Source organism: Solanum lycopersicum, chromosome 6 (assembly GCF_036512215.1).
Source record: "Solanum lycopersicum chromosome 6, SLM_r2.1".
Taxonomy (NCBI): domain Eukaryota; kingdom Viridiplantae; phylum Streptophyta; class Magnoliopsida; order Solanales; family Solanaceae; genus Solanum; species Solanum lycopersicum.
In genome coordinates this window covers 3,651,346-3,667,479 of record NC_090805.1, presented here as the reverse complement: position 1 = coordinate 3,667,479, position 16,134 = coordinate 3,651,346, and the positions used below count along the sequence as shown (strand labels likewise).

General features: G+C 33.6%; 2 protein-coding genes across 7 annotated transcripts; one reads left to right on the top strand and one right to left on the bottom strand.

The window, feature by feature from the left end:
- Nucleotides 1-3,511: 3,511 nt before the first annotated feature.
- On the bottom strand, nt 3,512-4,474 carry LOC138349070 (uncharacterized). Its single transcript, XM_069298910.1, has 2 exons — nt 4,169-4,474; nt 3,512-3,532 (listed from the first exon to the last, which is right to left on the bottom strand). Exons 1-2 carry the CDS (start codon nt 4,472-4,474, stop codon nt 3,512-3,514), a joined length of 327 nt encoding a protein of 108 aa, XP_069155011.1.
- A 3,610-nt stretch (nt 4,475-8,084) lies between these two features.
- Nucleotides 8,085-14,986, top strand: LOC101268189 (uncharacterized protein At2g39910). 6 transcript variants are annotated; one of them, XM_010323574.4, is made up of 11 exons: nt 8,087-8,272; nt 10,088-10,165; nt 10,249-10,747; nt 10,867-10,953; nt 11,607-11,797; nt 12,492-12,687; nt 12,955-13,019; nt 13,290-13,391; nt 13,519-13,618; nt 13,706-13,777; nt 14,629-14,986. In XM_010323574.4, exons 2-10 carry the CDS (start codon nt 10,134-10,136, stop codon nt 13,763-13,765), a joined length of 1,332 nt encoding a protein of 443 aa, XP_010321876.1. In that variant the 5' UTR covers nt 8,087-8,272; nt 10,088-10,133; the 3' UTR covers nt 13,766-13,777; nt 14,629-14,986. The 6 variants fall into 6 exon arrangements, with proteins under 6 accessions (XP_069155131.1, XP_010321876.1, XP_019070113.1 ...); XM_069299028.1 differs by having other exon boundaries at nt 8,140-8,272; nt 9,959-10,165; XM_010323572.4 differs by having other exon boundaries at nt 8,146-8,272; nt 10,012-10,165.
- The last annotated feature ends 1,148 nt before the right edge of the window (nt 14,987-16,134 follow it).

The window sequence follows — 16,134 nt, the reverse complement described above, 5'->3', positions numbered from 1 at the left end:
AATACAATTGGGGTGAAACCTGATGGTAATGTAGTAAAAAAAATCAACATAAATAAGTGTTGCATCTGTTGATTGTAAATTAATCAATATATCTATAATATGCAGATGCAACAGAGGATTGTCAAAAACCTTTGCATACTTTTGATGACTTTATTTTACTTGATAAAGATCTTTCTCAGATCAATAGGACTAAAGAATCTTATCTAAAAAAAAGAGCCCAAGTTGATCAAAACAAAAAGAAAGTGTCACCGAAGAAACGTGACAGAAAGAAAGATCCAGGAAAATTAATAACATCTCCCTTCACACAACATTTTGAATCTGGAGAAACTTTATGTGTTACACGTCAGGTTTTTGAGACAAAACATCCTTTTTTATATGCAACCGGAGGAGATGATGAATCTGATTTGATCGATTCATTCACTAAGTGGGTACAAAAAAGAGGTAATTTATTTTGATGTTTTTGGGATAATTTTCCTAATTCATAATATATACAAGCTTAATTCAACTTGTGGAACACTCTGTACCTCTTTTTTAGTTTCGTATTTCCCTCTTTTTTAGTTGTTCCTGTCTCGGTTTTGAGTATTTTTTTAAATTTTTTTCTGTTTTGATAGGGGAAAGAAACCTTATACAGATGCTCTTAATGTTATCAATCCAGCATTTGAATTGGGTATCTGTACGGTAGATGAAAGACTCTGATTTTTCAAATTGACACATTCTGGACAACAATGGTGTGATGAGGTTTGTTATATAAAGTTTAGTTGGACGTTAATATTTCTTTGATCTGTTTCTTAATCTTGAGTTTGCCTTTGTCTCAACGAAAATTCTTTCTGTTTAGTTGTGTAGATAGATTGTATTTTTCATCTATTGAAGCTCTTTAGTTGTGTGACATTGTAAATCTATAGCTTGCAAGTCATTTTTCTTTCTGTTCTTGTTCCCTTTGTCTCTGTCTTTCAAGAGGGACAAAAGCTCCGGATATTGCGAAAAGGATGAAACTTGTAATCAAGTTCTTGTCATTTTAGCTTTAATTCTTTTCTTTTGAGATTCATTGTATCATTAAGAATCCACAGATATGCATATACATGAGCTAGAATATTATATAAAATATGTCAGCTTCGGTAAGTTACTGTTGTCTCTAAGTTTTTTCTGGTAGAAATTGAACATCTTCATAAGTTCTATCACTTTTCTGTTTCACCAATATGTGATGAATGAGCCACACTTGGGGCGAAAAGAGAGTTTTCCCTTAACTTTGAGTTGAAATTTCTGCACTGTTCTATCACTGTTCTGTTTCATAAGTTTTTTTTTGCAGCATATTGATGTCATTTTCTATTACCTAAGAAAGAAAGGAAAATATGAAACCAACAGTAATGTTCGTTTTACGACGACTGATTGTGTTTTCAAGACAAAGATTACCAATTCTTTCTTTAAACTTTGTGATGCTCATGAGGATAAGAAAAATTTTAAAGTTTTAGATTCTGATGATATTGCCCGGTATACCAGTGGACGTCGTTTGTTGGCAAGTACCTCGTGGGATAAAGTGGATTTTGTTCTTATTCCACTAAACATTAAAGAGAATCGTCACTGGATTTTTGTTGTGTTTGATATTGGGCAAAGGTCATTGGAGGTGTATGATTCATTTCCGGCTAGGGGTGGGGTGAATTTAGAGGTAAAAAATATTGTTGAGATGCTTTCGGTTATTTTACCATATTATTTAAGTGTGGTTAAGTTCTATGATAAGCGTCCTGAATTGAAGTCAACACCAAAATACGGTGAGATAAATGAGTTCGAGAAAATTGAGTTTCATTTCATAACTAAAGATGTTCCCAGACAACATGAGGATTCGTTGTAAGTATTATCAAATATGTGTTTTTTTTATTAAATTGATTTTTTTATGATAATTTTATATTGAATTTTGTAGGGATTGTGGAGTTTTCGTTGCTGTATTTGCGGAGTTTGTAAGTAATGACCAACATATTCTAAATCAACAAGTAAAGGCAGACATTCTCCGAAAGAGATTTGGAGCTATATTGTGGGAATATGCAAGAAGGAAGCAAGCGAGTGACCTTCAAAGTGAAGACGAAAGACCAGTTAGATAAAGGAATATAGTTATATTAGTTAGTATGACTATGAAAGCTATATAATGTAAAACAATTTGTAGTTACTATGGCTATGAAAAATTGTATTGGTCTATTTTGTAAGTCTTGATATTATATACCTAACTGTGTTGTTTATATGTAAGTCTTCTATTTGAAGTTGTTCCTTCTTTGTGTCCTTATTGATCCTTTCTGTTTGTACTTCCTCTAAGGAATTTATTCTTTGCAGTTGGAATGCTACATATGTTAGTTTGTTTGGGAGCAACAAGTCGTTGCCCATGTCTATCCCGCTTGCTGTAAGTATGCATGATTGAGTTTAAAGAAGTCAATGCTTCTCATACTTCTGTTTGAATGACACTATGAATGCTCATGTAAAACTGGCAGGAAATGGTAGATTTCCTAATGGATTTTTGGGAGCTGGAAGGACTGTACGATTGACATGTTTGTAAGCAAGGGATTATTTTATTGATGAATGATGAACAGTCAAGTAGTGACGACACTTAGATAGGTTGATGTAAATTTGATTAGGAGGTTACAGATGGAGTTTCTGTAATGAAATATAATTAACTTCTGGCAAATTCAAATATTTTGTACTGATAAAGGCATGTTAAGACATGAATTAATTGATATTTTAAAGAAAATATTTGCAAGTTGAGATTATGTTTTAAATATGTTTGATAGTAGAGTTTTTCTGAGTGAAAACTTGACAGTGTACAACAAAATCAACAGATATGTCCTTTTGGAATCTTTCATGGTGTGAAATGACTCAATCTTTTCCAGAATAAGCTAATACAGTTAATAATTGTCCTTTAACCCTGCTTGTTTAGTCTTGTATATGAAATGATTTATAATTAGGTTGATTTAAAGTTATAGTTTTATTTGAATATGTAATTTGAGTAGTAAAAAATTGTAATTTTCGAGGTAAACATGAAACCTCAATAAGTTGTGAAAACTATAAAAAAAATTCATGTATTTTTTTTGTTGCAAATATATGAACTTCTGTGTTACGAATCGATACTATTTATTTTATTGAAATCCTATTTTTCTTTATAGAATTAGAACAAGACATTAATCTTAAAATTTCCACAAGTGAATTAAACCTGAATTAAACTTGAATTAAATCTATATTACACAAATGGTAACAATTGAATTAAACCTAAGCTAAAGTTGTATTATAGAAATACTAACAAGTGAATTAAACTTTGAATTAAAGTTATATTACAAAAATACTAACAAACCAAAAACATATCAAGCATCACCCAAATTTCCCAACCTGACAAATACACTCAGCAAGACATTTCCAAGCCTCAAGCTCAACTAGGTTATTCTAGTAAACTATATCATTTCATCTATATATCATATAAAATATAACTATACACATAGAAACATTCTAGTAAACTGAATAACATGAGATTGCACAACTAAGAAAGCATTCTATTAAACTGAATAACACGAGAATGCAGAACTAAGAATATAAACCATATAACCGAACATGATCCAAATTCGTAGAGTCAATGAGCTTCTAAAACAAACTAATAAAACAAATTATTTTTTTTATTCTTGATCATAAGGCCTGACATTTTTGCAAGTCTTCTTGTTGTGATCATATTGTCCACAATTGCTGCATGTAATTTTCGCCTTCTTGAATCCATCTTCTCTCAGTGAGTATGTCTTTTATTTTTTGGCCTTCCCGGAGGTCTCTTTCCATGAGGTGGAAGTACAACATTTTCAAGAACATGTGTTGCTGTGTTCCATGTACTTTCATTTGGCAGGGGATCCATTTGAAATTGATATGTCAACAATAAATTTTTTCTTGTATAGTAAGCCGAACAATATTTCTCATAACCAATGTGTTTTATTGTTAAAACGGCAAAAGCATGTGGACATGGTAACTCATCCAATTGAAATCTCCCACATGTGCATGTACGTTGGTGAAAACATACTGTGAATTGTGTAATACCATCAAGTACGATATACACATATTTATTTGTCTCTACAACCTATGAAAAAAAATATATTCAAGAGAGATGTTAGATATGAATCCGAAGAAAAAATACTAGCAAACAAATTAGGCATACCTTTAATTTCTCTAATGCAGTTTTATTGCGCCGCAATATATTTTCATACTTTTTTCCAAGGTGAAAACCTGAAAATGTCGCCTTTGATCTGTTATTGTTATTCCATTTCTGTACAAGTTGTCTCATGAATTCCAAGAGTTGCAAGACTGTAAGAACTTTGGCATGTCTTGTTCGTGAATTGACTGATTCTGCTATATTTGTTGTCATCATCCAAGTTCTGTTTACTTCAGCATGCACACGCGACCATTTGTTGTATCTAATGTTCAACAAGTAATCTTTGATCCTCTTATCTATCTTCTCAACCATTGTCATACATTGATTAAATTCTGTCATGGTGTATGTTTTTGCCATAGAGTAGAACAACTCAGTGACCCTTTGTTGACTTCTTCTGAAATTTCTCATTATGTTTTGCAGTAAGTGCCACATACATGCAAAATGAGGTACTTCATCATAAACTGTTGAAACTGCCTTAATAATGCTTGCATGCCTATCGAAAACGATACACTTCTCTGGTCTTTGACCGAATGCATCTTTGAATTGCTCAAAAAACTACCTCCAAGATGAATTATTCTCTGAATCGACAATAGCATAAGCAAGTGGCAATATACACCCTGCACCATGTACACTTTTTTTAATTCAATTTCAATATATTTTTACTGCAATCATAATTCAATTTTAATACATAGTTCAAAAATTCAATATAGAAAACAGTATCATATTCGAAAGTCTGATCTGTTGCATCTAAGGTATTAGCGGTTAACAGTGTCCCTTTGTATGCTCCTTTTAAGAAAGTTCCATCAACAACTACAATTGGTCTACAATATTCCCATCCTTTTATCGAGGTGAACTGATTTGTGAAATCTTATATGAGAACCAGGGTAAGTCGCCTCTAGTATGTGAAAGTATCTTGGCAACTTTACATATGATTGAATTGGATCACTCCAGATTAATTCAAGAGCTGCTTCTTTAGCTCTCTAAGCTTGCATATATGGGAGTCGCACACCATATTCAGCTAACATGTCACGTTGTATGTCTTTTGGTGTGTAATTAACATCTGGTTTAGCATATTTACCCACAATAATACTCCCAACAACACTCTTAGTAGCTAGCCTTTCCGATAATGAATTATGTAGCAACAAACAAGTGTGTTCGCTTTCAAATTCTCTAATCTTGAACATTTCAGATATGTTCAAGCTTGAAGCTGGTAAGCTCCAACTGCAGCTTTCTCCTAGGCACTGTATCGAATAGCTGTAGAAAAAATATTAATACAGAATTAATAATTTAAAGTGACTTGAATTTAGGTCTTACCTTATTGCGCTTGATCTTGTTGTCTTGAATTGAAAATGATTAAGAATGGAATGTCTTTTTAGTGCACTAGTAAGGACATATTTATTCTTATACACCTGATCTTTTTCAAATAAAGAGTGATTGGGATTAATAATGATGCCTGGTGCTAATTCTTCTAGCTCATCAACTTCCTCACATGATCCGAATCCAATTAACCCTATTGTTTCATCAATACCATTAAATGTATTAGAGAAGTATGAATTGTGTATAACCCTCATATCTCCTGAAGTGTCTGAACACAAAAGTGGAATGAGTGCAGCATCAGTCTCCAAGTTGACTGGTTCAGTTGTTGTGACACATAAAGGGTATCTTGTCATATCTCGATGTTCCTTTTTAGTTTCAAGATATACCTTTACCCCTATATCATTATGAATTTGAATTAGAGGAGACCTTTCATCAATTTTATATCTAATTTCAACTTTACTTGTTGATGTGTCTATTGACAATTGAGTAGCAATTACAGAAACGAGGGTGGCAAACGTTGACTCTGTGTGTATCAACACACCATCTGCCAAGTAGTTAATATATTTGTTGCTAGGATCCCATCGTCCATTGAAGTAAAGCATCACCGCTATATTAGTCATATTTATTCTGCACATCATTAAAGAGTGTATTACTATTATTAAAAGACTAGAGAGAGACATATAGATTAATCTGCTAGAAGAGCATCACTTTGCTAACAACTGAACTAAATCTTAATAAAATCCAAATTAAAAATTTATCACACAAATACTAACAAGTGAATAAAACATGAAAAGAAGTTGTATTACACAGATGCTAACAAGTGAACCAAAACTGAATTGAAGTTGAATTACACATATGCTAACAAGTAATTAAACCTGAATTAAAGTTGTAATACACAGATGCTAACAAGTGAACTAAACCTGAATTGAAGTTGAATTACACAGATGCTAAAAAGTGAAACTTGAATTAAAGTTGTATTACACAGATGTTAACAAGTGAATTAAACCTGAATTAAAGTTGTATTACACGGATGCTAACAAGTGAACTAAAACTGAATTAAAGTTGTATTACACAAATGCTAACAAGTGAATTAAACATGAATTAAATCTGTATTACACAAATGCTAACAAGTGAATTAAACATGAATTAAAATTGTATTACACAATGCTAACAAGTGAACTAAAACTGAATTGAAGTTGTATTACATAGATGCTAACAAGTGAATTAAACCTGAATTAAAGTTGTATTACACGGATGCTAACAAGTGAACTAAAATTGAATTGAAGTTGTATTACACAAATGCTAACAAGTGAATTAAACATGAATTAAAGCTGTATTACACAAATGCTAACAAGTGAATTAAACTTGAATTAAAATTGTATTACACAGATGCTAACAAGTGAACTAAAACTGAATTGAAGTTGTTTTACACATATGCTAACAAGTGAATTAAACCTGAATTTAAAGTTGTATTACACAGATGCTAACAAGTGAACCAAAACTGAATTGAAGTTGTATTACACAGATGCTAACAAGTGAATTAAACTTTTTTTAAAGTTGTATTACACAGATGTTAACAAGTGAATTAAACCGGAATTAAAGTTGTATTACACGGATGCTAACAAGTGAATTAAACATGAATTAAAGCTGTATTACACAGATGTTAACAAGTGAATTATACTTGAATTAAAATTGTATTACACAGATGCTAACAAGTGAACTAAAACTGAATTGAAGTTGTATTACACAAATGCTAAAAAGTGAATTAAACCTGAATTAAAGTTGTATTACACAGATGCTAACAAGTAAAATAAAACTGAATTGAAGTTGTATTACACAGATGCTAACAAGTGAATTAAACTTGAATTAAAGTTGTATTACAGAGATGTTAACAAGTGAATTAAATCGGAATTAAAATTGTATTACACGGATGCTAACAAGTGAACTAAAACTGAATTGAAGTTGTATTACACAAATGCTAAAAAGTGAATTAAACCTGAATTAAAGTTGTATTACACAGATGCTAACAAGAGATCATACTTATTAGAGAAGAGAACTGAATACCAGACACTCACAGGAACTTGAATCAAACGAAATCTCAACATAAATCATCAAACAAAAAGGCACACAAGTAACGTAAACATAAATCAAACGAAATCTCAACATAAATCCACACAAAAAGAAGAAAGGCGTAACGATCTGGGCACTGTCAATACCACAATTGCAAGCTCACATTAAAGGATCAGTTAAGTGCAATGGAGACCAACAAAAATAGCAGAATGCAGTGCAAGTAACCTAAACTAACAGATCTTACTCAACACTAACCTTTAAATTGCAATGGCGAGAGAAAATTGAAGTCGTCGAAAAAAAATTGCAATCACGAGAGAGAAAAAATTGCAGTCGCGAGAGAGAAAAAAATTGCAATTGCGAGCGTGGGAAAATTTTGGGGCGAGAGAAAAAATATGAAGTTGAATATTCAATTAAATTGACATTTATGGTTAAAAAAATAATACTGACAAATATGGTAATTATTTTTTAAAAAGTAGACACAAGTTATTTTCCCTATGAAATATGTATCATTAAGGCCCAACAATATGTTAACATTTTGAAGCCCAATAGTATGTTTCATTTTGAGGCCCAACAAATTTTCTCCGAAATCTAATTTTGTTTCTTTATTTTTTTTCTCGTCGGAGTTGTCCGGCGGCCAAAACGGAATAGTCCATTCGTCGGTGAAGCGCACGTAGATTCTCAACTCAATTCGTCCCGGCGCCAGTTTACGCTGATCAACAAGAGGTAAATTTCCTCATTTTCCCAGTATTTTTATGCTCAGTTGTTAAATTCGATAAGCTAGGAAATCTGTTTCTTTCAATACTTCTTATGAATTACATGATGATGATGAGTACTAAATCAAGTGTTTTACATTCTGTAATCCTTTTATGTGACTGTGTGGGCAAGAATTTGAGGCATGAGAAAAACACTTAGTGGCGAGCCCAGTGGTCGATGAGAACCATGATGAAATTTCAGTTGACATAGAAACACTTGGTGATTTTTTCCCACATCTACTTATGTACTAGCCTTTGATGGATAGAGTTATAATGTACCTGCTGTTCTGTTTAGAGGTTATAGCTATCCTGTGGAAATAGTTGAGCTTAAAAATTAGTTTTCTTCAAATAGCTATGTTAAGCAAGATAGTTCATTTCTAGGATATGGACTTTATATAGCCTTAGAATGCCGTCTTATGGTCCTCATGTGGATGATATCCCATATGATAAGTGAAAGGTTGATTTATCAGTTTGAAGATCGCTGTTGTAGGATCTAGTGGCTCCACCCACACTGACAATAGTCCTTCATTCCCGTAAGCTGACCTGCACAATGTTGATTGAACTTTTGACTCTTCATTAAAATGCTTTACAAAAGATAAAATTGTCATTTACTATTTTCCTCAAATAATTGTCATTTAGTTATTATCCTACTTAATATTTAGGACTTTGAAATTAATTAAGGTTATAATAATTAAATTTTTATTTATCTGTGAGATGTATCAAAACCAAACACAATCCCATACCCTTTTCTCGTGTTTTGTGAACTTTGAGCGCCGATGATCCCTTCTAGCATTGTAAGTCTTTTTCTATACTTTGTTTTGTTCTAATTTATTGATTCATTCTTCATCATTTGCTTATTTTAAGTTGGTCATTCATTCTTATGCGACTGTGGGTGAATTTTGATACAGGCTAAATCAGTGAATTGGTTGTATTTAATCTTGAGGAAACATGAATTGAATGCAGAACTTTTCCATAAAAAAATTCAGTTACTTAATGGAAAGTTAAATTAGTCATTTGGGCCTGAGAGTTTTTTTGTTCCGGAAAATGAGAGTGTCTATAATCAGTGTTGTCAAAGGCACACTTAAACCCCGGAGTGGGGTTCAGAACGCGTTGCTTAATGTGCACTTCTGAGTCATCATCAAGATTGTAAGACGTAGTTTTCCTTGCCAATGAGGACACTGTACAATTGATATTTCCCTTTATAGGATTTTTTTTCTTCAATTTCTTTGTTCATAATATGTATTATATTCATGCTTACAATTATTATTAATCTGGGACTAAACATATATATATTTGTATTTTTTCTCCCTTTGTGCCTTTTTCATTAAATCCCATGTTTTATTTGCGCTTAAAGCCTCAAAGAATCTTAGAGCTTTTCTGGTTTTGATAACACTGTATAATTCTATTTACATTCAATTACTCATGTCCCCTTCCCTTTACAGCATTTCTCCATTTAAATTCAGATATATATTAGCGTGTTCGCTTTGTTTGAATCCAAATGATTTGAGTTCTTGACTGAGTTATATGGGTTTTAGCTTTTCATCCCCTGCATGTGATCTTTTCTGCGAGTCAGGATGATTTGTGATTTGCTTAAGGTTAATTGGCTTTTAGATGAGTTATGTAAAGAGGAGACAACTCACATTTAAGTTTGACAAAGGATTGAACATCCAGTGATGTTTCAATCCCTTGTCTCTTGTTCTTTGTCTTAAGATCTTGATTCAAGGTAGTAAGAAAGTTGGTTGGACAAACAGCTTGTGAAACTTATGTAAGTAAAAAAAATGGACAGATTGTCTGGTTTGGAAACTGTAGCAATTAGCAGAGAGAAGGGAAGGATGTTGAAGTCTCTCAATGAGGAGCTGCTTCTGTAAGATCATTCTTTCTGCTTGTTTTAATACGTACCATGTACTGAGTGTGAGTAATAATTTGTTTAAAAACTGTATGTAATAGATTATCAAGGCCAATAAGTGAATCACTCTCCAAGGCACCTTATACTCCTCCAGAGGGTTCAAGTGTCTCTATCAAATCCATGCTACTGTCTCTTCTTTCCGACTCCCAACTCGAAATAAGGGATTTTAGCTTATGCTGTGCTGCATTGGCGTCTGCTGCCAAATCCACCTACAAGCAACTCTTTTGGGTTCCCAATTCGCTATCTCTTGCTGCTGCCTCTGCCTTCAAAGACCTATCTAAAGCTTATGCTACCATGGCTGCTGGGAATCATGACCTGATCAAATTTGGCGAGCTGGATCTTGATTTTAAGCCTCTCCCAAATGATAAAATCTTGGCCATACACTTAATCCCTCAACTCTTGCCTTTGCTAAAAGACACGATTAAAGAGAGTGCCATTGATAAATCAATTGATGGTCATGAGATATCAGCTGCAAGCGCTAGTGTTCCTGTAGCATATGCCATTATTGCTGCTTATCAGTTTAGATGGCTCATTTCTCAGGTATGTATATCCTTAATTGGTACTTGAAAGATTTATTTGTATGATTAATTTCTTCAGTTGGTGGTTGGAATTCTATTGAGATGAAATGTATTATATCCTTCTATATTTATCATTTGTAGGTGGATTATCCTCACCTTGGAAAAGTGTGCTCTTGGGTGATTCCATGTGCCCTAACAGCTCTTGATCACTGGTCGTCTGAAGTAAAGGTGCATTTGTCGTTGTATGTTTGCAGGTCTTAGAAATTTGTTGCTGTTTCAATCAGATATCTCACGTACTTGTTGATCGGTGCTTCAAACTATGCTGATAGTCCTATATAACCTTAAAATAGTTAAAACCCTCTAAATAGTGTAAAACTGTTGATTCTTGCAGTGATCCATCAATACTGTGAACGAGTTAGATAATTAGATATTCTAATTGGTGATCCCACTTTTCCTAAATCACTATAAATCAAGTATTAGCTAGCTAGTACTAAACTTGTAAGTGCTTCTACTATTTGGCACATTTCTGAGCTCTTAGCAACTGATGACAACAAAAAGAACATCAAAGATCATGTTTCAGTTTCTTTTCTAAAGCTTGTCCGTGGATACTCTATTAGAGACTTCTGACTGCAATAATGTTGATTGTACCTCTCTCAGTTTATCTTTCCTTTTTAGTCATTTTTCTTCTTCTTCTTCTTCTTAGTAATTACCTTTCTGGCTTAGTCGTTTGGAGCATGATGTAATCCATCTTCAAGCTTAAAATGGTATGTCAAATTGTTACTAGCAAGTGGTAATTGTCTGCTACACATTTGCATCTCATGATTAAGATTAATATTTTTGCTTTCATTAGGTTGTTGACTAAATGTTGTCTCTTACTTCAGGGACAGGGCATGATTAGCTTAATATATCTGGCGAAAAATGTCAATGCGGCTGAGATTGGTTGGTATGAAGATGTAATTCTTGATGCTTGCTGTCAAAATATTGCTTCTGATGATGAGATATGGGAGCATGTGGTTCAAATATCTGTACTTATGGTGACCTTCACCCAGAAAAGTAATCCTCGAAGCATATGGTAGAGTGACTTCTATATCACTTTATGTTATATATTGAATCTTGGATAAATTTTCCCAACATGTATGCATGATTTAAAATGGTATGCAACTCATAAATTCACTGGGGAAATGGCCTAATTCTTAACAGAAATCCTTCAAAAGAATGATGTCCGGATGGTAATGCAGAAGGAACCGTCATTTTTACCTTTGTCAAAAAAAAAAATGCAGAAGGAACCGTCCTATAAAATTTTTGTGCACCCAATAAACAGTTGGATACTTTCAATGTTTTGGCTTGCACAAGTATTAAGTGGAAATTTGACCTTATTTTCTTTGGGGTGGGTGGGGGAGGGGACAGGATTATCTCTGTGTTACTCATTGAAGTGAACTCTAGGGTACAGTCTTTCATTGTCAAATTTACAACTTTTTTTTTTTAGTAATTAATTTGGAAGCCAGATTTTCAAGTTGTTGTTTTGGCATCATAATTGCTGTTCTTTTTAGCCAACTGATATCTGAATAAAATTTCTTCTTTGTTTGGAGACTAGTGATGCAGCAAATCCCTATTTAGTTGTCTTTTGAAGTTTATGGTGATGTCATATACATTAAATAGTTATCTGTACCTTTGTGTACTGACATGTCACATGTCCTCTGGAATTAGTATTTCCAATATGTTATGCTTCAAGTATGTGCTTACCTATCTACAATATTGTGACACAGGTATGAAAAAATGTTGAATGAGATGCTGAGTCACCTAGAAAGGCAACCAAGAAACAAGGAGCGACGTGTTGCATGGCTACAACATATTGAGCCACTGTTTAATGGTCTTGGTCTTATACTGCTATCTCATTTCAGGCGACTTTTCCCCCTCTTCTTCCGGTGGATGCATGCAGATGATGACAGAACTGTTCTACTGGTAAGAGGTTATGGAATTCTTTTGAGCTGGTCAGCCTTGCTACCTTTTTATGAACTCCTACATAAACCACATTTTTGCTGAATTCCTTTCTCCTCTAGTTTCACTTTCTATCGCCTGATTAAGTACTATAATTTAGTTGCATCAACAGACTTCTTGTTAAAGTATATATGAGTAAAGCGTCTTTTGCATTTAAAATTTTTCTTATACAAGATTTTGTGCTTGAAGATCACCGCTAGCAGCTCACTTGATACTTCATTTTTATTTCAGGTTCTTGAACGGATCAAGACAATTGTAAAGTTGACATGGATAAGGAATTCTCCATACATTGAAAGGTTATTTACGAAGGAATATTAGGAGTCACCCTGAATTTTACTTATATCTGCTGTTAATGTGAAGAATGGATTACGCTAAAAGTTGCAAATAAATCCAGTAGTGTATTTTTTCGTTCCTGAATTCCAGTTTTGCATCTGAACTGAGGACCCCTTTTTTCAACAGTTAAATCATCTTAACTGATGATGGATTAACATCCCTAGCGTTAAACTAGAACCTTCCTACATGCTCTTGTCTTGCTTCTTTAAATTGTATTGGTCGGTGTGATGCAGGTTGGTGGATGAACTTGTTAGTCTATTCAAGGAAGCAGCGCTGAAAATTGCACGTGAAGAAATCAGAAAACTTGTTCTTCAGACTATAATTTTGATCCAACAGTATATATCATGCTCTGTTACTTCTGTTTTCTCTTCCTTCATGTGATATGGCTTTTTTTGTCTTGTTGTAGTTTCTCTCTAATTATTGAGTTCTTCAATTTCTTAATATTTTCCCCTCATTGTCAAGATCCAAGGGCTCGCAGTTCAAAACCGCTTGGGACAAGCACAAGGATGATCCTGACTTGACAATTATTCATCGTTCCCTTATTAAACAACAGCCTGCAATGGTAAAGTTATCCCTCTGATTTTTCACGAGAAAAATGAGCAAAATGTCGGTCAAACATTCAAGATGATATTTGTTGCACTTACACTAGGTGGTAGCATCAGCTGTCTTGGCCAATTTTTTGCTGCAAAATGATCCTGTGCTTATATAATACTTTGCCAAGGTGGTAGCATCAGCTGTCTTAGCCAATTTTTTGCTGCAAAATGATCCTGTGCTTATATAATACTTTGCCAATGATGCCCTGATCTGTAAAATCAAAATTCAGGTTCTATCTGATGGCTGGTTTTTAGCTGCTCCCTCAATCCCAATATGTGAAAAGTCATTTGGATAGCAATAGTGTTTAAATGTCGTCTTGATCACATATTAATTGAGGAAAGCGTGTAATATTTGTGGCTTCTTGGTGCAATTGTGTGCTAAAAGTTCCTGGAGTTAATGATATAAAAAAGGGATTTTGTATCTGTTTGTTAATGTTGTTTGCTGGGAGCTGTTAATGGTTTGTGGTTTGCTGGATGTGAATACTTGCCTTCTCCTTTTGAGTTGCCAAGGAGACTCAAGTTTGGCATTAGCTGGCAAATAAACACTCAAAATTTGAGAGTGCACGTCTAGATACTTCAACTTTGTTTGAGCTAGGAACTATACACTCCCAACTTGTTCTCACTGTATCTTGTGGAGACCCAAGGCTGACGTGACCTTTGGAGGTGTCTAGATGATCATTTTGTAAGTTGGAGTGTTCAACTGACACAATGGAGACAAGTAGAGGTGTCTGGATGTGCATACGCAAAGTTGGAGTGTTTCTTGACCAACTGAGATAGAATTTTGAGTGCATGTTTATGTATTATGCCTTTTGGATAAGTATACATGCAGGTCTTGCATCAGTTTGATACTCTAAATAATCTGCACTACTCCCTGTTTTAGCACTTCATTCGTACAAAGTGGAGAGAAATGGGAGATCGTTTTTTCACTTTCACGAATGGGCAGAAACATTTGTCTAATTGCTGTTCTATGCATTTACAGGTTGTTCAATTAGGGAATCTTGGTGGAACTGATAAAGTTGTCGCCATATGAGGGTGAGAATGCATACAAATAGACCCTTGCAGTCTGGCTCTTTTTTCGGACTCCTCACATAGTGAGAACTTAGTGTATCGAGTTGCCATTCCTATCAATTGCTGTGATTTGTTATGCCGTGCATCAAACGAAGGGATTGAGAGTGATTGGGCTCAGCCTCAATGTAAATAGTTAGTCGCCCATAGGCATACTTTCAAGTTTAAGATATAATACTGTTACAATGCAGAATTTCGTATGGGGATGTACTTATTTTAGGGTCCGTTTGGATGGGCTTAATAAAAGCAGCTTTAAAAAAGTACTTTTAAAAGTGCTGAAACTTATTTTTAAAATAAGCAGTTATGTGTTTGGATAAAAGTGATGAAGTTGCTATGCCAAACGTGAAAAGGGAAAAATGAAAGAAAGAGATGTTAGAGTTATGTGGGTCATTTGAAGATTGTATAAAAATATTAAGGGCAAAAAAATAAAAATGTGGTCAACTTAAAACAGCTTATAAGCTAAAAAAGAAAAAGCAGCCCTATTCCAGTTTTTAATTTTTGGCTTAAAATAAGTTTTTTTTAACTTAAAATAAGTTATTTTGAGTATTGTCAAACAGTTAAATAAGTCAAAAACCAGCTTTTAAGTCAGTTTGACCAGCTTTTAAGCTGAGCCAAACAGACTCTTAGTATGATTTCTCATATAACAATTAAGCTCATTGTATGATTCCCCTCCATTTTGGGATGGTCTTCAATATTTGTCCTCAAATATGATCTTTAATTTGGTCCTTGATATTGTGGACCGAAGACCTAGACCTAGATTCATTAGATGTAAGTTTAACCTAATTTTTCCTTGCTAACCTAATTTTCTAAACCAAATTTTCTCTCGCTTGGCATATATTATTCTATGGGAACTAAATTATATCGTTTACATAACTTGTGAGATTTCCAATTTGAACTCTTTGTCATTATCGTATAGGGACATAACTTTTTATGCGTTTTAGAACATAACTTTGCGTTAGAGGGTAAAAAATAAAAGGCATAATACATATATTAGACCCTAAACTTGGCTCAAATTTTAACTTTGACCTCAAACTTTCATAGTGCACAAATAGGCACTTTAACTATCCTATCTTTTAATAAATAAATACGTGTTTTTCGGAGCCAAAGTGCGTGAAATGCAAACGCTGCCACGTGTATTAGTGAGTGAATCAGTGACTGCCAACTATTAAACATTTTACACGTCTTTTTTTTAAAAAAAATATCTTACACATCATTTTGAAACTAAAAGAAATTAAAATTAATTTTAATTAATATAAAACAGAATTATTAAGGGTAGAATCGTCATTTTAACATTTTTTAATCGTTGTGGACCTCGAAAATTACTTTTCACTCGCGCAGAATGCGTACATTTCACGAATTTCGCCAGGTAGGAATGGAGTGTTTATTTATTGAAAAATAGGATAGTTAAAGTGTCTATTTG

Coding starts and splice junctions, on each gene's coding strand:
- LOC138349070 (XM_069298910.1), bottom strand. CDS start 4,474: ATGGTTGAGAAGATAGATAAGAGGATCAAAGATTACTTGTTGAACATT. Junction 3,533..4,168: donor CTGCATTAGAGAAATTAAAG/GTATGCCTAATT, acceptor CGTGTTATTCAG/TTTAATAGAATGCTTTCTTA.
- LOC101268189 (XM_069299028.1), top strand. CDS start 10,080: ATGGACAGATTGTCTGGTTTGGAAACTGTAGCAATTAGCAGAGAGAAG. Junction 10,166..10,248: donor CTCAATGAGGAGCTGCTTCT/GTAAGATCATTC, acceptor TGTATGTAATAG/ATTATCAAGGCCAATAAGTG. Junction 12,688..12,954: donor ATGACAGAACTGTTCTACTG/GTAAGAGGTTAT, acceptor TTTTTATTTCAG/GTTCTTGAACGGATCAAGAC.